This window comes from Ruditapes philippinarum, unplaced genomic scaffold (assembly GCF_026571515.1).
Source record: "Ruditapes philippinarum isolate M1 unplaced genomic scaffold, ASM2657151v2 ctg642_1_1_1_1, whole genome shotgun sequence".
NCBI classification, from domain to species: Eukaryota; Metazoa; Mollusca; class Bivalvia; order Venerida; family Veneridae; genus Ruditapes; species Ruditapes philippinarum.
Window position 1 is genome coordinate 75,896 of NW_026853117.1, and position 23,523 is coordinate 99,418.

Here is a 23,523-nt window from a genome sequence, read left to right on the forward strand (position 1 = left end):
GACTGGTATACAAAATTGCATTGTGGTAAATAAAGGAAATATTTGAGAACCCTCCGAGTATACATGTATGACGTAAAATGGTCCGATGTTTGACAGATTATTTGTGTGTTTACTTCAAATCCTTGAAGCTTTAGCCGCTTAGACAGCAATCGGAAAGGTAAGAAGTTCTTTATGTTCTGTACAATTTGTGGAAACGATGTCAATCAATTGTCAAACGAAGTTAGACATAATTAGATCAGTGGTTCGGTTTACTATGTTTACTGTATGGTTCAGTATGTGTAACGATTGTGATGTTTGTAAACATAAACTACACCCGTCAGATAAGGTTAATCAGTTAATTGTTCGTTTACATTTTATTGTCTTCCACTTTGAATTTCGCGTCTTATATCATTTTATTTTATTTAACTTGAACTAACATACAGGTTTAGACCTTTTGGGCTCATATTTTCTTGGAAGTGGTGTTGTGAATGCAGGAAATGATTTAGTGGTCCTAGACCTACCGGACTGCATGCGCATGCGCGACGGTTTTCGCGGGACTGAAAAAGTACCCGGATAGTTCTAGGATTGAGTGAATTGAGTTCTGCGTTGGCTGGCGAAGTGGCAACATCGAGATCAAGCTTTGGTAAGCTCCCGGCCTGTTTTCCCTTCTTTAGGCTATGATTTAAGGAAATACAACATTGGCGACGAGGATTAAAACTGGATAGCAGGGCAGTGACTTTTGCATGTCATAAACGTCGTTCATTTGTAGTCAATTTTCGCGACATTCTGGACCGTTGCATAAATTGGAAAATTGACTTTGACATTCAGTTGGCATTGTGAAATAACCACTCGACGATAGCCTAAAGGGTTGATGTACTGGTATTTTTTGATTTTGTGGCTTCTAGCTTTTATTTAAAAAATACTTGGTCAACATAAAGTTTGGGAAACTGCAGAATGGTATGCTTTTCATAAATAAATAATTCCACTCTAAATTCATAGTAAAGCACGCCCAGTATTGTCTTTTTATTTACTTTAGCCCTTTTCAGAAACGACTTTGAAGATATTAGAGACAGTGACAGCATAAAGACAGTGTGAAAGGTATACAAGTTATCTACCTTGAATATTTTATTTCAGTTGTTTACAAGTGTACCAGGATCACCAAATAAATTATTTCTTGTATTCTATATCAGAAATAATTGCGAAAAATTAATTTATTGTACATTTGTTCTGAGATAGTTTACAGAATTTCACATAAATTTTTGGTTTATTTCTTGAATGTGAAGTAAAATAAATTAAAGCAGCTGTGTCAAAGTAAAGTCTATATTATTTAAAGGAGCTGTCTCAAGTATTCAGTAAATACATTTGATTTAAAGAACCTGTCTCATATAAGTCGATTAACTATTTTTTAAAGTAACTTTTTAATTAATATTCGGTGTATTCTATACTCGAATAAGTAAATTAGTGGAATTTATTTTTTAAAAGCTACTTTTACATATATATTCGGTGTATTCTATACTCGAATAAATAAGCTTGGATCAATTTTCAATTGTATTCTATACATTGAAAATTTGTGATTACATTGTGTCCGCAATACATTGACTGACTTAAGTTACCATCATGTCAACATTTAATGTAAACACAATGACTAAAGAGGAGTTGATGAAATTGCCAGCTATTGGTGCGAAAAGGGCAACAAGTATAGTCCAGTTTCGACAAATGAATGGCAAGTTGACGAAAGATGATTTCATCACCATAATGGCAGGTCATCTTAACCCAGATATGTTGAAATACATTGATTTTTCAACACCGGTATCAACTCCGAGTACAATATCTTCAAGTGGGGGGGGAAGTGGAAGTGTTGCTGTGACATTTACCACAAGTACCACGCCTGTTGCAGTAGTTTGCAAGCCAATTCATGTTGGTAGCAGTGCTACAACAACAATTACAGTAAGTAGTACAAGTACGCCTACTGTAACTAAAGGATCTAGACTTGCAGCTGGATTTACCTTGCGAACGCCAGTTACTAAAGCAGTTTCGAAGGTAATGACTACATCAACTACAACCAGCAGCGTGAAAACCAAGGTAATTACAGTTCCGGTTACCAAAATAACCACTGCTGTGACGGTTGCAGCTAGTAGCACATACACTACAGTGAGTGCAACCGGTGCAACACCAATTATGTCAGCCCCTACATCTTTAACAATACCAGAGATGGAGGCACCACAAGATACGCCACACATTGAAGATGTTTTGACTCAACTTCTTTCCTTAAGTCAGGGTATGACTAGAAGAGATTTAATAGACTTGATATCTGCATTACCAGAAGCAAATGCAAGTGATACGGATGAAGATTCTATTGCAATAGATACACCTTGTACTTATAGTACAGGTTATATGCACTATCAAATGGATCCTTGCAATACAGGTATACTTGGTTCTTCTAGAACAAGGTTTACAAGTACGGTAGATGATGTCAAGCCTAAATATTTCAGTAACAGTGCATCCAGGTCATACAACACTAAATTGGACACAAGGTATGGCAACCCTAAATGTATATCTCCTAAGAAAGAATATACATCTGCTACTTATGTATATGGAGATACACAACAACAGTCGAGGTCAACTAAAGGGTCTTCTAGACATTTAGATAGATATGAATGCCAGAAGAAAAGTTCAAGAAGAGACCATCGAAGTTACCATACCAGATCAGAAATGTCAAGTGAAAGTAGCGATAATAGTAGAAGCAGATCAATCGGTAGAAGAGATGTTCAGTCCAGATACAGTAGTGATGGTAGAAAGAATCGGGACAAGATTGGTTATAGCAATCGGTCTTCTTCTAGAAACCGTTTGTCGAGAGATGATAAGTACAGTCGCAGATCACGGTCGTCTTCTAGACACCAAAGATCAATGTCCAGAAGTCCGAGTTTTTCAAGGTCAAGATCATACAGATATAGGAATAAATCTTCAAGCAGCAGCAGTAGCTCGAGATCTCGATCAAGAGGCTATGGTCATTCAGGGTCAAGACGTCATAAGTACGGGTCCCATGATAAGTATTGCAAGCCATCTAGACGACATGACAGAAGTCGCTCTTCGAGTTATTCTGATCGAAGCAAGTTAGAAAAGAGGGGTAACCCGAAGGAACTTCCAAGTATTTTGCGGTATGATGGGAAGACAAGCTGGTTATCTTTTAAAGAACAATTTGAAAGTTATCGAGCTGTTTCGAACTGGACTGACAGTGAAAGTAAAGATTACCTTACTTGGAGTCTTCAAGGTAAAGCGTTAGATTTCTTCACGATAACAAATAAAGCAGGGCATTGCTATTCATATAAGCAAATGATGAAGAAATTAGAGACCAGATTCGGCGACCAGGAACTTACCGAGACGTCACGTGTTAAGTTCCAGCAGGCTAGACAAGCATCAGATGAATCTTTAGATGATTGGGCAGATCGAGTGCTGACACTTTCGACATATGCATTTAAGGATCTACCCGAAGAATACAGAATGCGAGAGGCAATTTCGAAGTTCTGCCAAGGATGTATTGATAGAGAAGCAGGAAAGCATGCATGTTTCGAACATCCTAGGAGTATACAGGCTGCACTTAACGCTGTGAAGCACCACCAGTATATCTCTGAGGCAGTTGATGGCAAAAAGCATTCCAGAAGATCTAAAGATGATGTGTCAATTAATGCAGTAAATACATCAGCTGAAGCCAGGGTGGAACAATTGCTGAACAAAGCTATGGAACAGCTTAGCAGTAAAATTCAGCAATTGACTACAACCAATAAAGAAACTGAATCTAGGACAGGAAGAGGGCTATCATGTTTCTTTTGCAAACAAAGGGGCCACATTAAGAAAGACTGTCCGGGATTTAAAGAATGGTTGAAGAAAAAGGGGCTATCTAACACTACGGAAACAACAACGAAATCCAGCAAATCGTGATTTAAACAAGAAAGGGCTGAATGGAATGGCCAACCGTTCAAGCCCGCAGAAGTAACTGGTCAAAATGGTAAAGATTCTGCGACTTCTAGTCCGGAAGCTGATGTCATCTGTGAAGAACAACCAGTTACAGATCACGAAGATGTTATTAGCCTTCGTAAAGGTGACAAGACTTCTAGTCAAAGTCATCAAAGATCATCTAAACACCCTATAGTTACTGCAACAATTAAATCTGATGAAAAAGACCATACAGATGGCATGACTTCTAGTCATGTTAATGAAAGTGAAGATATTTTGAAAGATGGTAATACAGTCAAATTAAATTTAGGTATCCAAGAAACACAGAATGACGGAATTGTCAGCGTTCATCAAGTGCGAGCTGGTTCTTCTTTTGTGTTACTGACAGTTGGTGATCAAGAAGTCAAAGCAAGAATTGACTCTGGTGCTGAAATTACCATACTCTCTTCAAAAGTCTTCGCTACCTTGAGCAAAAAGCCTGCAAAAGTAAAAGATGTAGTTATGCAAATGGCAGATCAAGAAGCAGTACTAAAAGGCTTTATCACTAAACCATTAAGATTGCAACTTGGATCTCAAGTATTTCATGAAAGAGTTTATGTTGCACCTATTAGTGATGAAATGCTGCTTGGACATGATATAATGCATCATTTAGGAGTTATGATGGATATGCATTCAGACACTTTAATTGTGAATGGTGAGCAGATTCCCATGAATACAAGCTTTAGAGAGGGAAAGCTGACTATTGCAAGAGTTACAGTGGCAAAACGTACTGTGGTTCCGCCAAATTCAGTTGTTCGTATGTCATGCAGTCTCAACACACATCTGAGTGACTATTTTATAGAACCAGATGAAAAGTTGAATACAGTTGGTATATTGATGCCAAGGACATTGATGTCTTCAGATACGGAGCCAATTGTTTGTTTAGTCAATCCAACTGACTCTTACAAGACATTCAAGAAGGGTAAAGTGATTGCAAATGCATATGAAGTAGAACATATCCTAGATGAGCAAAGCGAAATAGCTACATCTCTGCCTAAAGAAAATGAAGTGACTTCTAGTCATTCTAAAACAACATCGTCTAAATCTCGAAGGATTTCTAGTTCTACGAGATTTAGAGTTAGAACAGTCGCCGAACAGTTGTGTGAATCATTAGAGACTCCAACAGAAGTAGTTCCAGATCATCTGCTAAAGTTGTATCAAGCTTCTACTGAACATCTTAATCAAGGGCAAAGTAAGAAGTTAGCTAAACTCCTTAGCGATTATGAAGATGTTTTCGCTAAGAGTGATTTCGATTTGGGAAGCTTTACTACAATAGAGCATACCATAGACACCGGAGATGCAAAACCCATAAAACAACGCATGAGGCGCACACCAGCTTGTTTTGTTGGGGAGGAAGAAGAGCATCTGAAGAAAATGGTGGATGCCGGTGTCATACAGGAGTCTGTATCAGAATGGGCGTCCTCTCCAGTTCTGATCAGAAAGCGTGACGGATCTGTAAGATGGTGTATAGATTACAGAGCCCTTAATGATGTCACGGTTAAAGATACTTTCCCATTACCATTGGTCGAAGATTGCTTAGATACATTGTCGGGAAGCATCTGGTTTTCTAAATTAGATGCAAACTCAGCGTATTGGCAAGTCAAGATAAGTGAAGAAGACCGAAAGAAAACAGCGTTTCTAACAAAATACGGTTTGTTTGAGCATGTTAGAATGGGGTTTGGTCTGACCAATGCACCAGCCACATTTTCCAGAGTAATGAATCTGATATTGCGTGGATTAACTTGGAAAACGGTACTGGCATTCTTAGACGATATATTGGTGCTGGGAAGGAATTTTGAGGACCATCTGGGAAATATAGCCGAAGCCCTAGAAAGATTCCGCACACATGGTTTGAAGCTAAAGCCAAGAAAATGTGTTTTCTTCCAAAAAGAAGTAGAATTCCTTGGAAGAACAGTTAGTGGGAATAAAATGGCCATGACTTCTCGAGATATAGAAACAGTAGCCAACTGGCCATGTCCAAAGTCATCCAAAGATGTCGAAAGGTTTTTAGGCTTAGCAAATTACCATCGTACATTTGTCAAGAACTTTGCGGATATAGCACTGCCGTTATACAAACTAACAGGAAAGAATGAATTTCATTGGGGCGATAAAGAACAAGAAGCATTCAATACTTTAAAGGTAGCTTTAACATCACCACCAGTTTTAGCTTTACCAAATCAAGAAGATTCTTTTATATTAGATTCGGATGCTTCGGATTCGGCTATAGGTGCAGAATTACTTCAGGTTCAAGATGGAGAAGAGAAAGTCATTGCTTATAGCAGCTTTTCATTGACTCCAGAACAAAGGAACTATTGCACCACCAGAAAAGAACTTTTGGGCATTGTGAGGTTCACGAGGCAGTTTAGGCATTACCTTTTAGGAAAAGTCTTCACTGTGAGAACTGATCACTCCAGTTTGACCTGGTTATTAAGATTTAAGGAACCACAGGGTCAGCTGGCTCGATGGATAGAGGAACTTTCACAGTACAACATGATTGTTAAACATCGAGCTGGATCGAAACACGGCAATGCGGACGCGCTGTCAAGAATTCCGGAAACTTTGACACCGTGTAAATCGTATATAGCTGGCATTAAGCTTGCAGATTTGCCATGTGGTGGATGTCCTTACTGCATTAGGGCTGACGAGCAATGGGCCAAATTTATTGATGATGTCGACGACTCAGTAAGATTGGCTCAGCAGGGTATAACGACATCCAATTCAGCGAACGTTCATATGGGGGCAACTGCAGAACTGTGCGGGTCAAGTCTTGAAGATGTAGCAAGTATTAGGATCCAGGTTCATGATGAATCTGACTTGAGTACATCATGCAGAACAAGAGATGCCCAGAATTTCAAATAAATAACTTCAGTAAAAAGGCAGTGCTATGATGAAGAGAACAGTACAGATCTTCTAGATTGTACTGAAACGAGTACGGATAGCATCGGTTGTCTAGACCATGCTGAATCCGGACTGGTGGTTGTGAAAAATGAAGTTCCAGGTGGCTTCTAGCCTTTGAGAATCTTTACAGCAACGCCAGTGTACCAAAAGGACTTCTAGTCCTTCCTCTACAGCCTACTTATTTAGGGTAAGTTAAAGCCGCGATGTGATATTAATTCACAATTAAGGAAGTAAACGAGCTTCTAGTTCTTTACTGATGCATTCACAGCATTACTCCCAAGACCGAAGCCTTCATTCATAAAGTTGGGGGGAGAGTGTTGTGAATGCAGGAAATGATTTAGTGGTCCTAGACCTACCGGACTGCATGCGCATGCGCGACGGTTTTCGCGGGACTGAAAAAGTACCCGGATAGTTCTAGGATTGAGTGAATTGAGTTCTGCGTTGGCTGGCGAAGTGGCAACATCGAGATCAAGCTTTGGTAAGCTCCCGGCCTGTTTTCCCTTCTTTAGGCTATGATTTAAGGAAATACAACAGTGGCTAGCCGTACGGGCCCGTACGGCTAGCCAAAAGTTCTAGCCGTACGTGAGTCACGTACGGCTAGCCAGGACTCACAGTATTGTCTAGCCGTACGGCACTTTTTAAAATTATATGATAGTCGAACATACTTATGTTTATTTCATGTCTTTAAACGAGGATTTTAACCAAGAAACCGCATTTGCCATCGTATGTTTACTTTTTCGAGTTGAATCGCCGTGTTAGGCATGACTAAATAAAGTACGAGTATTGATCGTTGTCATCTCCAGATGACGAAAAAGAGCGTTCAGTTGCAGTTGAATGACATCAATTGAATTCTTTTACATATTTTTCATAATAATTTTTTTTGTTTTAATAAGTTATTCAACTGCATCCAGGCCACACCACGGGAGGCGCTCAATACCATGGCCCAAAAATTTTTTTTGTGTGCTTTATGCATCTTTTTTTAATTATTTCATTTTTTTGGTGGGCATGTTATAAAACAATTTGTTATTTACATTTTTTTGGTGTGCTACTTCGCATCTTTTGTGTGCAAATAAGCATCTTTTATAAAGCCTCTTTTATATTTTTTTTGTAAACAAAACAATATTAAATTTTATAGCATATATATACAAGAAAATAAAACGAAATAATGCTTATCACTTCTATTACATCTTATATTACAAGCAAAGAAATCGTCCTTTTTTTGATAATTTCAAAGTAGAATAACTCTGAGAGTGTTTTTACAAAGTGAGAAAGCGGAAAATTTTTGATAATTTCAAAGTAGAATAACTCTGAGAGTGTTTTTACAAAGTGAGAAGCGGAAAAGAGTTCATATAAGCATTATTTCAATGAACAATGTATTTACGTCATACAGAAATACTTTTGTACATAACACATAAATATAATATGTATCAACATGAAAGTGTAAAGTGAACAATTATTTTCTCTATATTTTTTTTTTAAAAATCAATAAGAAAAAAAATGAGTTTCTATGTCTTACGTTCACATTTAAAAATAAAAAAGTCTATTGACGTGTAATTTCTACTCATAGCGTTTTTATGGCGTTTAAGTTGAGTTTGAGCAAGAAAAAAACGACCTAAACGTTAGCTTATTATTATTGAACATAATATATATTGACAGAAAAAATATTATGTCGTAACTTGGAAAAGGAGACAATAATGCAATCTTTCAAACACTCTAGAAAGTTAACAAGGACAATAAAAAAATGAAAAAAGAAGAAAAACGTTTATTATCTCATTTTCATGTTATAAAAATAGAAATAACGAAGAAAAAAAAACAAGCTAATAAAAAACAAGAAAAATACCAGCAGTTGTTTAAGATATATGAATTGATTGAATGAATATAAGCATTAAAAAAATGACCTCTAATTGTTCAGAAAGTTGTCAAATTAAATGAGCATTTACATACAGAAACAAATTTTTACAGCTTTTATACAGAGAACTCATACACCAGAGTTTTTAAACAGTTCACGAGCACTTGCTGCAATACCAGAACTTGCTTTTCGGGCAGAAGTCCGGGCTACGCAGTGGTAGTGGAACCAGCCTAGACACAAATCACAGGCAATACATCTGGTTTCTAAATGTTCATTGCATATATTGCAAGGCCATTTTCGTTCCTGTGCAACTTCAACTATTTGTTTCAGGTATTCCAATGACTCGGAATCCATGTACTTGTATATGCTGTCTAACTGTACATCTGTAGCCGCCATGTAGATATTGTCTGATGTGACCACGATATCACTTTTGGACAAGACAGCTCCTGATGTGACACATGCATCTGCTACCTGTTCATCAACAAACCATTTTAACATGATTCTTGATTTTTCACTTTCATCCAAATGAATGAATGGCCGTAAGTCCTTTCTTAAGTTTCAGTTTCTTCCGATTCAAACCAATGACGGTGGTTTCAGAGCCTTTCGGGCGGCCACGTTTTTTGATATTTGGGGGAAGTTGTATATGACTTATGTCACTTGAGGGGTTGAGTTTTCATTGTCTATGATTTGCGAAGCACTTGGGGACGAGGGGGATAAGTGGAGTTTCATTTTCTGTATTTAGCACTGAGTCACTTGAAGCACAGGGGTTAACGTGTGTATCATTGTCCACATCATTGTCAATTTCTGTGATGTCACTGGAAGTAGAGGGGGGCAAGGGGGTTTCTTTGTGCGAGTTCACCACTGTAGAGTCACTAGGTGTGGGAGTATACACTATATCATTGTTTGGGGATTGGGTATTTAATTCAGAGTCATCAGTCACACTTGCCTCGTTTCTGTTTGAAGGCATTTGTCCAATGTGAATGTTCTCACCGTTTTCCCAGGCCGTCAATATTTGTTTGAGTTGAGATATTCTCAAGGCAAACCCCGAGTTTGTTTCTTCGGCAGCACATGACGCAAGTCTTTGCGACACATGGTACGCTTCTCTGTAACGTTGTTGTTGTGTTGTTGGATTACGATTGGTACGGATAGCACTCTCAACCAGTGTAGCTGGTTCGCTAATCTTGAACGAACCGAGGTACTGCTTCCTTGTCCAACGGTCATGAATCAATGAAGCGTCGTACAAACTTAAACCTTCGTTTTTTCTAACAGCGAATATATGGCGACAGGGCAGCATATACTGTGTAAAAAAGGCACAAGTACAGACAGAAGTAGAACTATTCATACCTGACACATCTACAAGTAAGTGTTTTTTCATTTGGTTTTCATCATCTGATACGATTTTCACATACGCACCTGGACACTTGGACAAATTATCTACCGCAGTCTGAAGCGTTGTTAATTCAGTATTAAGGGTTGTAGTAGAAGTACGGAGATTGTGAATGTCTTTCAACAATACAACTTTGCCTGTTTCGCTCATTATTTGCTGCTGTACCATTTTCTTATTTGCTTTAACATTTAACATATTCTCTACTATGCTTTTTTCAGTTTCACCAAGTCGACGCTGCTGGAACAAATTTTTGAACACAGTTTGGTTTATTTCATGATTGTGAAGTTCGTTCACGGATTTAACAACCAGATCCTGACCATCAGAAGATGCGTGGAATCGTATTTCAGCTTTACAGCCCATTTGGAATGTACTGAAATATTAGCATATATTCTTATGTTTGCGTAAATCATATGATACTGTTACAATCGATAGTTCTTCTCGGTACTAAGTAGTAAATTTAAAAGCTACTTTCCCGCACACGATGGTTTAGCTTTAGCTTTCAAAACGTGTCATAAACAGAAGAAAAAAATTCGTACAATAAAATGTACAATAAGCCTGATGATTAATATATGAGCCGTGTCACGACAAAACCAACATAATGGGTTTGCGACCAGCATGGATCCAGACATGAAAGCATGGGTTTAAAATAGTATTGATAATCTAAATTATGTTGTTACCATAATGTAATTGTGGACTGTAAAATATAGACATAGAAAATATTGAACAAATATACAAACACTACGCAAATTCAAACAATATAAGTGTGGCACTTTCCATTACCGCCCATGAACAGGCTCAATATGCTACCTTTACAATTTTGTCGTTTTGTTCGTTCTTTATGGATTTTACAGACCGTTGTTATGTAGATATAACTATACACTGATGTTATACACATTATGCTTTATTGAAACATACGTTTCACGTATTCAAAATTAAAATGACATTATGCTATTATTGACCAACAGTTTATTTTGGATAAATGTTTAGGATAGAATTTAAAAAGAATAAGAATTGTGAAATTGACAGATCAAAAGTCGAAAAAATCGATCTTCTTAATATGGCCTAATTTCGAAGATTTCGAAAAGTAGAACCCTTAAATGACACAATCGTGAAATTTTATGAACATCAACCAAATACTTTGAAAGTACTACTCTCTGAAAGAAACAACCCTAGTTGTAAAATTTATCCTAATGTAATGTACGCTACTACCAGTTTGATAATTAAAACATTCCGAATTTCATAAGAAATATTAAACATATCCACTTCAGAGAACTTTATTTTTGCCATGTATTCATTATATTTATAAAATAACAAAATATTTCACTAAGAAACGCTTGAAATATTTTTTTCTTGAGCTTGCAAAGTTATCGCAATAAAACGCAATTCTACAAAAGTACGTTTATTTAAATTGCGGAATTTTTGATGATTGATTTCAATTGTATGATTCCATTTATTTGTTATTATGGTTTGTTTAAACTTTACTTCAATAATGATAACGTGACGAAAAAAAACTTGGCAAACAAAATACATGACTAAAATTTTGTGGTAGAGTCTTTTTGACAGAACATCAATTGTCTCGGACATTACGTAATCGAGTAAAAATATTCGTTGTGGGTAATAGTAACTGTTATTATTATCATCATTTTATTACATAATCTTTTTTTAAGTTTAAACTTAATATTATTAAGTGTGTTCATTTAAGCATGGGTTCAAACGAATTAAATTACGAGTATGATTATGTATCCGGCAAACGAAAGAAGTTATATACATGTCCTTATATTAATATCAATGTCATAAAACATATTTTCTGAGATCGTGGGCATATATTTATGCAGCGTACAGAATATGGAAGACAAGATGGAATTAATGTAATTAAATGTTCCATGATTACTTTTCCATTAATATAGGACTATACAAAATACAATAACTTTACATGTGCAGTACTTTAGATCATTTGCTCACTCTGTTTTCCCATCATAATCATTCTAATTGTGACACAAGCACAAATAAATTCTGTTTTAAATGTCCCCGTTGATCTATGTTAGAAATTTAAATTGTACGTTTATATATACATAATTGATTGTATGTTGGACCTTAGTGGAGTTCCTTTAACTAGCTGAACATGACACAAGCATATTGATAATGTACAGATTTCATATTTATCAACATGAAATTATAATTTCCCGCCTTCCTGTAAATGGGGAAAATTCACAACAAAAGGGAATGGTCGTATTTCTCTTTCCATCACATACTTGTAAACTAATATAAAGATATGATAACTTTTACGTGAAATATAGTACGTTATAAATGGATAATCATGTTTTCAAAATGTCTTACCTCTGGTTTCTCTTTCCAACACCTTCAGACTTGAAGTTTTTACCACCATGTATGCATCTGTAAGAAACTTCTGCGAATCTTATATTGTCATTGAAAGTTTTCTTTGGACAACGACCCTTAGCGGCTGCTACAGATCTAGAACTGCGTCTATATAATTGCACATGATTGCATCTTTGATATTGCTCGACTTTGCTTTCTAAAGCTTTGAAGCTGGAGAATTTTTCTCCAATTGAAAATGAAACAGTCTGGTTTTCCATTATCAACATACAAGATTGAATGATTTGAAAGACTTATTAACGTTTTATATACATGTTGTAAGAATGTACTCATTTTAAATGGAATTTTAACCGTTTTAACACCTTTAAAGCTAGTAAAGGGAGACCGAAAATAAGGAATTCAAATTTTCAACACCTTTAAAAATAAAAAAAGCACCGAAAATAATTGTTGTTGGACTTTGATAATTGCATCAATTACTGACTCTAGAAGTTTGTCCATCATTAAGGAAAGTTTGCATGTTCCGTGAAACGCATTCTAAAATTCTATTGTCAGGCTTTAATTTAGGCTAATTGATGGTGCTTTTATGTTCGATATTTATAGATCTATTATAAAAATTACAATTATATAATTGCTACAATTTGCTGTTATTGTTTTTGCTTTTCATCGTTATTACTTTTATATTTTCCATTTTTTTATGTTCTATTCATTCATTCATTCCTTCATTTATTTATTTATTTATTTATTTATTTATTTATTTATTTATTTATTTATTTATTTATTATATGCCGTTATAAATTGTTTGTAAGACTATAAATAAGATGCTTCAGTATGTTATTATTCATGTAGTTTTACAGACTTGAACATCAATGATGCTGAACTGGGCTTCTTTGTCCGTTCTGATTATTTAATTTATTCCATGTGCTATTCATTTATTTCATTCACTCCATTAACAGAGTATGATACTAGTACAAATACAAAAGTAAATCATTAGCATAAAAAACAACGACGTTATAACTTAAATCATTTATTATTAGGAATATAACTTTGCATACACATATATACAATGTACTTTGTATAATGCACCTTGACACTTCCAAGATGACAACGATTAATACTCGTACTTTATTTAGTCATGCCTAACATGGCGATTCAACTCGAAAAAGTAAACATACGATGGCAAATGCGGTTTCTTGGTTAAAATCCTCGTTTGAAGACATAAAATAACATAAGTATTTTCCACTATCATATAATTTTAAAAAGTGCCGTACGGCTAGACAATACTGTGAGTCCTGGCTAGCCGTACGTGACTCACGTACGGCTAGAACTTTTGGCTAGCAGTACGGTCCCGTACGGCTAGCCACTTCCTATTTTCTTGTCAATAATGATAATTTAGTTTTATTGATCAAATTATACAATAATGATAATTTAATTTTATTGATCAATACTATTTAATTAGAGCAAATTTATAATATGAAAAAGGCCAAGCCTCAAAACGAGCTCGATTTACTTTTTACATGTAATAGATTAAGATAAACGTTCATTTTTATTTTACATTTTCTGTTTTAAAATTTTATTTCAGTATTTTACTGTTTTATACACTGCTTTTGTTTCTTCTGGTTCCCTGTCCTATTATGGTTCCCACATAAGTGCGTAGGACACCAGTCCACGCTTCTGTTTTCAATCTGAATACCTCGGTTTTCATGGTTATCTTGTAATTTTAAATGTTGCGATGTGTCATTTCAGTACTTCGGACGAAAGTTTTCAAAACCATCACTATCAAGCAGGTACTCTCGTTACCATAAAGCTCATGGAGCTCGCTATTAGTTAGATTGTGTTGGAAGCTATAAGCTTATTGAAACACTCAAATCCGTTCCTGGAACCAAGTAATGAATGTAAATTTTCTTCCTCACAGGTCCGATGACTTGCCCCTGACTAGGTTTGAACAAATTTGACCAGCAATCTTTAGATTGCAAGTCTTACGGTTAACAGTCTTGTCATACTGGAACTCTGCCATTATTGACTTAATATTATAGTAGACAAAGCCTAAGCCTATGTTCGGTGATGTTCAAATAAAACAAATTTCAGTATATATTTTATTTTTCTATACGCCCTCTTGAAGAACAGGACATATTATGGAAACACCTCTGGTGGACGGTGGTCTCCAATTATCTCTGGAGCATATCTGCTACATCTATGGAAGGACTTTAATGAAACTTTATAGAAATGTTCATCACTAAGTTGTTTCACACAATTTTTGCAGAAAGTCATACATGTATACTCAAAACAATGTGACGGAAAATTGTCCAAAACGCCAAAAGCAGACTCTGTTATTTTATAAACTAGATTGACTTTGCTAGACTTTGCATTGTTGTATGTTGTGGTTGATCTTCCCCTGTCTATAATATAGCCCAGTTTATATTAAACTTAGTTTATCAAAATGCATTTACTTTCAGGGTTTACATCTTGTAGAGTATAATACAGTACACAATGTTGGGGATGGCAGCACTTTTATATTTACTGGCTGCTGTTGGTGGGATATTCCTCTACCTATACTTACTTCATCCTGTTGTGTTTATACATCTATACTTCAAGTAAGTTCTCACTTCATAATCATTCTTTCAATTAATAAAACTTTAAGCAATCTTTTTGTCTACAGAATCAAAGTATTAAGAAATATATATTTTTTTCTTTATATATTGGTCTAATTTCCATTTTTAAATGTTTACAACTTACTAATGTTATTGATATTAAAAGTTAAATCCATTATTTTCATATAAACTTTCAAAATTCAGAGCAGTGTGTAATGTTAATGTAGTTAAGCATACACATACACATGACATAAATTTATTTTTAGAATCTCTGTGATTTTGAGTGGCATGAAGTTGAACTTCACAGAGATTGATGGACTGACAATATGTTATGGAGAGAAGGGCAAGAGAAGGAGTGACAAGCCCAGCATGATCCTAATACATGGTTTTACAGCATGTAAATTTATGTGGGCACCTTTAGTAAAGGTAGGCAAACTTTTATATATGCAGTATAACATACTTGTGTATGTATTATAATTAGTATATTACCGATATATTACCGATATATTGTTAAATATGAATGTATCGATCCAAATATCCTCAATTGCTGAGTGGTTAATGAATCTTACTTGGATTTTCGCTCACCATTCTTTCATATAAGGAAGCTATCTGGCAAGTTTATGGAAGGCTATTGGTTGTAATCAGGTGCCTACTAATGACTTAATACAACACAAGACACCATAGATAGTTGTCTTAAAAATAAATCTGAATTTTTTAGCTGTTTCTGTCGGATATGGAGTATTACCATTGACTGAATTTTGTTAGATACATGTAACTGATCAAATCCAATAGGAGCGGCTCATCTTATTTCTTCAGCATAAAATAATCATCTTAATGCACTAGTTTAATATTTAAACTTAAATACCTATGTTATATTTCATGTTTTAGTACAAATATAAGATATCTATGATGTTGTTGTATTAAGTTATATGTACTAGCAATATTCATCTATTTATAGAATCTGTCACATGACTATCATGTGATTGCAGTTGACCTGCCAGGTCACGGTGACAGTGACACGCCCTCAGAAGATGATGATCTGTCTCACACTGAAACAGTGCAGAAAATGAGAAAGGTACATGTACATTTCACAATATCGAAGATTTTTGAAGACTATTTATTTTACATTTAAGTGATAGTATGAGCCTAATTGAGGTATGAAGTAAGAGTTCTTAATTAAAGGAAGGCAAAGTTAGCAAGTCTCCAATCATTGTTCTAAGAGCAATACTCATATTTCCATTGGCTGGAGATATTTTCTGCCACAATTATGTATAAATTATGATATCATATTTAATATGGAGTATGTTGTAGCATGTCCAAATATAGTAACAGTAGTAGAGAGAGTGTAGGAAAACTATGAAGTAAAAAAAAAAATCATGTTTAAGTTAAATAATTATTGTTCATTAGTTTCATGTTCTGAAGATAATACCTTAATTAAGTGCTGGTTAGTTAAATATAGCTATTTTTTATGCTGTAAAAATAAAACAATAAAAATCTGAAGATTTATTACTACTAAATTTTCATAAAAAAATTTTTTTTAATTTTAACCCTTTATTAAACTATTAAACCCAAAGGGTAAATTTTGTTAAACCTTTGGGGGAATTTCAAGTTTCCCAAAAAGAAAAAAACCCCAGTTTTTTTGTTTCAAGTTTTTTTTAAATTTTTAAAAAATATTATTAAAAGTTTTTAAATTTTTTAAATTTTCCAAAATTTTAAAATTTATATATATATTTATATTAAAATTATATATAAAGAATCAATTACATGTATATATTTCAGTTACTGAGACAATTAAAGTTTGATGAGACACCCTTCCACCTAATTGGTATGTCAATGGGCGGAGCTTTAGCTGGACTGTATGCTGCCGAATATCCTGAACAAATACATTCCCTGACATTGATATGTCCTGCTAGTAAGTTACTTTCCTTCTTGATATACGAGTACATTTTGGGGATAGATACAGTCAGGTCTGTTTAAATGGCAATCATTTTAATATAAATTTGATGCAATGGTATTGTGAAAAATATATCTACAACTAAGTTAGCGTGTTGTGCCTCTGAGATGAAGGGCTTTGCACAAGCCATCTGTAAAAGTACAACTGGTTCCCTCATTCACTGCTAAAACTATATCTGATATTTGATTTTATGTTGTAAAAAACTAATCAACGGTTTACTTGTAGTGGCATAGGTTACATACTCCTGGTCAAAGCTTGCTTAAGAAATGTCTTCTTTTAAAGTATATTTTTTATTTGTTCATATATGTTAGTTAATGAATACAGAATATATATACTTTAAAAAAATGTGTAATTGTTGCTTAAAGGTTACAGATAATTTTTTTTCTTTTATGCAAAAAGCTGTAATAAATTAAAAAAAAATTGTAAAATATGAAAAAATTTGTTTTTTCCCTTTGTATCTACCCCAAAACAACTTATTTGTTTTTTTACGTGAAGACCCCTTAGAGACCCAAATTATGGGAACAGATCAATTTTTCCTTTAAGAAAAAAATTTAAAGGGAGTTACACACAAAAATTACATTGTTTTTCCCCCTTTACAACAGCCGGGCCAAAAGAAAAAACAATTTTTGCATTCAGTAAAATTTACCACAACAGCTGGGTACCCTCACAGGTAATGTTCAATTCCTTCAGTGCATAACACTATATACATGTACCAGGGATTGAAAATTCCACTTGTCCGCTTGTGTTTACCTGTAGAATGTAAGAAAACTTGCAGCAGGAAGAGAAGAAAATGTAAATTGCTTTTAGAATTTAGCCGCCTCTCAGTGCAAGACAGGTTGCTTTAAAAAGTTTTTTTAATCCCTGTTTACTGTTTCATTTAATAAATGAACTGTCTAGTTTACATGATCAACTAGCATATGAAGATTCAGATTATTTTTTTTGAAAACATTATTTTCAGTTTTCTTATCAACCATAATGTGACATTGACCAATATTTTGAAGATATTTAACTTTGAGTAGTTGTATCTTCATTTAATGTAAAGAAATTATTCCTAGAAATAGTCAAAAAGTCTGTGCAAAGGTGCAGTTACAATTGCTTATGTTTACATTTACTTATGTTTACATTGCTGGTTCAGTTGCTGATTTGTAAAAACCTATTTTTTATACACAGTTGTTCCCTTTTATCTAAGTAACATAATTGCATGAGAAGTTATCACCCATTGTTTTTTAGCTTTCACAAAGTGACAAGGTGAGCTTTTTGTCAGGCGTCCGTCCGTCGTCCGTAAACTTTTATTTTAAACAACATCTCCTCATAAACTGCTAAGCCAAGTTCATCCAAACTTCACAGGAATGTTAAAAAACTCATATACCTAGAGCTTAGATACTTGGCATGAAACATCTTGTAGTGAGTGTCTACCAAGTTTGTTCAAATAAAAGCCCTGGGGTAAAAATTGACCCTGCCCATGTGGGGGGGGGATATTGACAAGTATATAGAATTTTTTTTTTAAATCTTCTTTTAAAAAACACAAATAGCCAGAGCTTAGATATTAAACATGAAACATCTAGTGAGTGTCCACCAAGTTGTTCAAATTAAAGCCCTGGGGTCAAAATTGGCTCCGTCCTGGGGGTCATTGATTTTCCTTAAATGTATACATCTTTTGGAACTGTTGTTTTTCCTTAGCAATAGTAACCAGTAATGTTTTTACACATGCACTATTTCAGATACAAATATGAACCTTGCGATATTAGTTTAAGATATAGATTTTATTTCTGCTTTTGTTGATAGTATGCAATATTACGTGTTCCTTGTCATGAAGAATTTCTATACATGTATTCAGGTGAGCGATTTCATGGCCCTATTGTTTTAATTGTATAACTATTTATTTATTGTTTTTGCAGATATAGCTAAATATTATTTGCCAAAATTTGTAATGCATTGTTAATTACAGATTCTACATGGTGTTGCAGAATTTAGAAAAAAGTATTATCCTTTCTATGCCAGATGTAAGTTTTATTATGAAAAATAATTACATTCTAAAGAAGTCTTATTCCGTGGACATTTATGCATATTAATAATATTTTTGTAATTTGACATAATTTTTGCAAATTTGCACTATAACATTTACAAAATGATAATGTATATCAAGAGCACTGGACTTATTGGTTAAGCATCTGCCTCTTTGATGGTAGATCATACCAAAAACCTTTAGATCTACAATATGACCTACAAAAGAAGTACTTGTAACTTCTTTATGCAACATTCAGTATAAAGAGGATTGTTTTATTGTTCGTGAACCCGGTGTTTTTTATTTAGTATTATGTGATTTATGAATTTGAAACTAAGTTGCATTTTAAAACATGAACATAATCTATTAATTACAATTCTGTGAAAATTGTTACTTTTTAATTGAAAAAAAAAACAACAAAAAAACTCACAGTATTTTGTTGTTGAGTTTGTTTTCAAAGCTGTCATAAGCTTTTGACTATATTCATCTATCGTCACATTGAGAGCTTAAAACAATCTTGTGATAATCTCAGTCAGTATTGAGAAATTGTATCAGATAAATATGGATAATGTATATCATCAGTAAGTCAGTATTATCTTATAATTTCCTAATATTCCTTAACACATTATTACAATAATGATATGTTTAAGCTTGGTGTAGAAAACATTGTAATAATATGTATTTATTTATTTCAGTGTTCAACATGTTAACAGAGCCTGATAATCATAATTTATTACGAGATTGTGCTCACAGAATAAAAGCTCCAACACAGATTATATGGGGGGAACAAGACAAGGTAGAATCTACTAAACAAAATCTTAGATTTTTGTCCTAAACAGATTTGTGGACTATTTCTATTTAGAAGAGTGTAACTATCTGTTATAATTTTGCATGTGACTTTCTATCTCATTAACCACTAAAGGTATTTAGGTCACTGAATTATTCCCCTTTGCAAACTTAGAATATTCCTGGTAAAGGTTTTATGAAATCTTCCCAACCACGTGACCAATACCCATGGCTGTAGCATGGATCTTCTCTACTTCTAGAGAATTGACTGAACCTTAGAATAAAAGCATAGAATTATTCCTTTTTGTTATCTTCATGGCCAATTTGTTTACCATCAAATAATGATACTAGTTGAGTTGACTGAAGTTGTCTGGAGTGAGAAAGCAGTAATTGTCACAGAATATAATTATGTTTAATTCGTTGAATGCTGCGAGATGGATGTGAATAAGGGAAGTTGACAGGAAGTTAGAATAAGCAGCTAAAGTAGACTTGCAGACAAAGTGAGTGAGAAAAAAGTATGTTTCAAACTTTCATATGGAACAAACTGATGCCAGAGATTTGTATGTAAGCATCCTCATGGTAAATGTGTGTCTGAATCTTTCAGGTAATAGATGCCTCTGGTGTTCAAGTGCTACAGAATGAACTGCCTAACTGTGTTCAAGTTGATCTGATTCCCCGCTGCGGACATTCTATGACAACAGATAGGCCGGGAGCCATGACTAAAGCAATTCTCACATTCAAGCAGAAATTACAGCACACAAGATAATGATTTTCAAAAAACAGGAACCTGTGATAAGAGACAAATGATATGTGATACTATAAGAGAGATCTCATTGTTATTGTTAAAAGGCCATGTATTGACCATAGACAATTTTCAGTCAAGACTTTGTGTTCTTGCATGCTCTATAGGTTGTCTGTTGGTTGCAAGCTTTTTTGTTGACAATTACAGGAACAGATGTAAGACCTGTTCAAGGGGTGTTCATAAAATTATGAAATCTGCTATGTAAATTATTCTTTTCTTTTAAAATTTTTATTTAGAAAAAAACAAAACAAAAAAAACCGAGGAGTTTTTTTTTATGAAAATGGAATGATTTGTTCATCCAGATGATTGTTTTTGATACTTTAATTTTGCAACCATTTTTTTATAACAAATTAGAAATGTCCCAGATAAATGATTATCTTTTTATTGTCATATACTATATAGTATTGCATAAAGGCCAGTTTTTACAGTACAATCTAGTCTTATACTTGTAATGATTTTTTCCTCATCTATTTTGGATGAAAACTCAGGAATTTCTATTCGAATGACATCTAATTGTTCCTTATAAAGACATTTCTCCGATTAATTCTAGTTACCTTGTCTATTGTGTTTTTTAAAGAAAAATGCTAGTTTTATTAATATTCTAATGTGTCTTTGTGTCACAAATTACATTTAGATATGTATTATTTTCAAATTAACACTATTTGAATCAAATTTTCTCATCTTGTTTTAATTTGAAGTTGAGTTGAAAGTGAGGTCATCTAAAAAGTTATTTTGTATTTAATTGCTCTCAGGTCATTTCTATGTTTTTTTTACTACATTTTACAACATTTAACACTTATGCTGATGTCTATACAGTCAGAATGTATTTTACAAGAGTTAGTAATATGGGAATTATTATTTGTGTAAAACATTTTACATGGCTTGGTAAAGATTTTTCTGCCAACTTGTATCAACAGTTTGCTACATTTTGTTATATCTCTAGTCAGCATACCTTATGTTTTTGTGTAAGTCTGACATGTTTGTTGATTAACTCTTAACCTGTCTACTTTGTGTAATGGATTTGCCCTGCCTTGAACATGTGACAGTCCTTTTTGTTTTCGGACAGTCAACATTTTATGTATTTCAATACTAGTATTGTTAGAATTAGATTGGACAGCCAACAGTATAAAGCCTGTTCAGACTACAAGGATGTGCAGGCTGGCCTGGCTCTATACTGTTATCAAAAGCTAATCCCGTCAAGTTCCAAGAGGGCAAGGTTAAGTAATTACGAAAGAGTTTGATGTGCTAACTGTCAGATTGTTAATTTTTTTGTTGATACCAGACTTAAATATGTTTTAAAGGGCAAAAAACAAGAAAAGTTAATTTCATGTCTTTCAATAGACTTTTAAAAAATTGACTGTTCCTCATAAAATTTTGATTGCATGTAAAAAATACAAAAAGCTGTGAATTCTTTAGTTCACCTGCACACAGATTCTCTTTTTACAGAGGAACTAGATAATTTTGTTTTGTTTTGTTTCATACATTTTTAACATAAAATAATTTTGACATGCTTCATAGATTGTTTTTTCACTATCATTTTCACTTACTTTTTTATACCAATTATTTGTATATATGAAATAATTTTAAAGAAGAAATGATTTCCTGTTCAGCTTACATATTGCATTTTTAAAATTGACAATGTTTTGTAAGTTTTGCCATTTCTTGTCAGTTAAGTGTTTTAGTAATATACAGTTAACAATGATTCTCACTTTCGTATTGAGGTTAAAGTACTAAGGTTGTAAAATTCTAGATAGGGAACTGTCCGCCTAGCTCAATAGGTAGAGTGTTGGACTGTGAATCATGCGACCCGGGTTTGATTCCCGGACAGTGCAGGTCACTTTCATTATGATTGATCATGAAATCTTTTCTACGGTCATTCACACTATACCTCTGCTGTGGTATGTACATAAGTTTCATTTCCTTGCGAAAGTGTAGGAACTGATACCAGTAAACTGCTTGACAGCCTGTGCAGGAACGATTCAGTGGCTGAACTGACTGTTCTGGTAAATTCAATGTGGCTTACTGCCGTGATCCGGAGTGAAAAATAACAACACCACCACCATTCTAGATTCTAACCACTTCTGATTGGTTGAATTTTTATACAGATTGGTCAGTTTTCTGATTGAAAGTCCTGTATATGTATTTAATAGCAGTTTTGATATTATATTTTTATTGCCAATGTATTTCTATGCCAGTATTATATATGTCTTGTAATCGTTTGATGTAATTAATATTGTTGAAGTTTGTTGAATCGTTGTTTTTTATCTTTCACTTATTTTTAGCCTTTTTTTTAAATTTAAAATGTAACGGTTTAATTTTGTGAAATGTGATACTTTTATATTTCATTTAATTACTTGTAAATTCAGATGTTGTATTTTTTTTTTTAGAATATATACCAAGCTTGCTTGTTCAAGGTACATTATGCTGTTTAATTGATTTTATGTAAAGGTGACTTATAACATGTAGACATTAAGTCAGGTTTCAATGATGGTTGTAAATGGTATCTATATTTTAGAAATTGCTCTGCGTGCAGTTCAACTTGTGTAGAAGACGTATGACATCTATTGCATTGCTATGAATTTCACAGTGTTTAAAATATCTTTTGTACAGTAAGGTCATTAATAACATTCTGTGATGTAATAAAGAAAATATTACTGAACTTATTACCAGTTCTAGTTTTGAACTAGATTATTTTCATAACTTGATACATGGTATGTCCCATTTGGAACAAAAGTTGGAGCTGTTGCATAAAGAAAGCTTTTTAGTTGGAAGTAAATTTTTGAAGAAAAAAATACCAATATGATAATTCAAACCGAAACAAATAAAACAGTTTCTTATATTTACAAAGTTAGTCAAGCTGAAAAAGTCATTACAATGTTTTATACTGAAATCTGCCAGTTTTGGATGGGTTTTTTTTGTACTTTCAAAACAAAAATGTTGTTTTAAAT

General features: G+C 33.9%; 2 protein-coding genes across 2 annotated transcripts; both read left to right on the forward strand.

The window, feature by feature from the left end:
- Window positions 1-18: 18 nt before the first annotated feature.
- On the forward strand, window positions 19-22,959 carry LOC132734367 (monoacylglycerol lipase ABHD6-like). The gene is made up of 9 exons (XM_060721109.1): window positions 19-157; window positions 14,894-15,031; window positions 15,295-15,454; window positions 15,987-16,103; window positions 16,808-16,940; window positions 17,585-17,652; window positions 18,931-18,985; window positions 19,683-19,783; window positions 20,378-22,959. The coding sequence occupies exons 2-9, from the start codon at window positions 14,928-14,930 to the stop codon at window positions 20,537-20,539; spliced, it is 900 nt and encodes a 299-aa protein (XP_060577092.1). The 5' UTR covers window positions 19-157; window positions 14,894-14,927; the 3' UTR covers window positions 20,540-22,959.
- Window positions 459-3,919, forward strand: LOC132734326 (uncharacterized). The gene is made up of 2 exons (XM_060721062.1): window positions 459-622; window positions 1,026-3,919. Exon 2 carries the CDS (start codon window positions 1,597-1,599, stop codon window positions 3,916-3,918), a length of 2,322 nt encoding a protein of 773 aa, XP_060577045.1. The 5' UTR covers window positions 459-622; window positions 1,026-1,596; the 3' UTR covers window position 3,919.
- Window positions 22,960-23,523: the final 564 nt, after the last annotated feature.

Bases quoted from the DNA above. Each gene is read 5' to 3' on its own strand.
- LOC132734326 (XM_060721062.1), top strand. From the start codon at position 1,597: ATGTCAACATTTAATGTAAACACAATGACTAAAGAGGAGTTGATGAAA.
- LOC132734367 (XM_060721109.1), top strand. From the start codon at position 14,928: ATGTTGGGGATGGCAGCACTTTTATATTTACTGGCTGCTGTTGGTGGG. The intron at 15,455-15,986 runs GTAGGCAAACTT...ATCTATTTATAG, and splicing joins TGTGGGCACCTTTAGTAAAG to AATCTGTCACATGACTATCA. The intron at 16,941-17,584 runs GTAAGTTACTTT...CCTTTACAACAG, and splicing joins GACATTGATATGTCCTGCTA to CCGGGCCAAAAGAAAAAACA.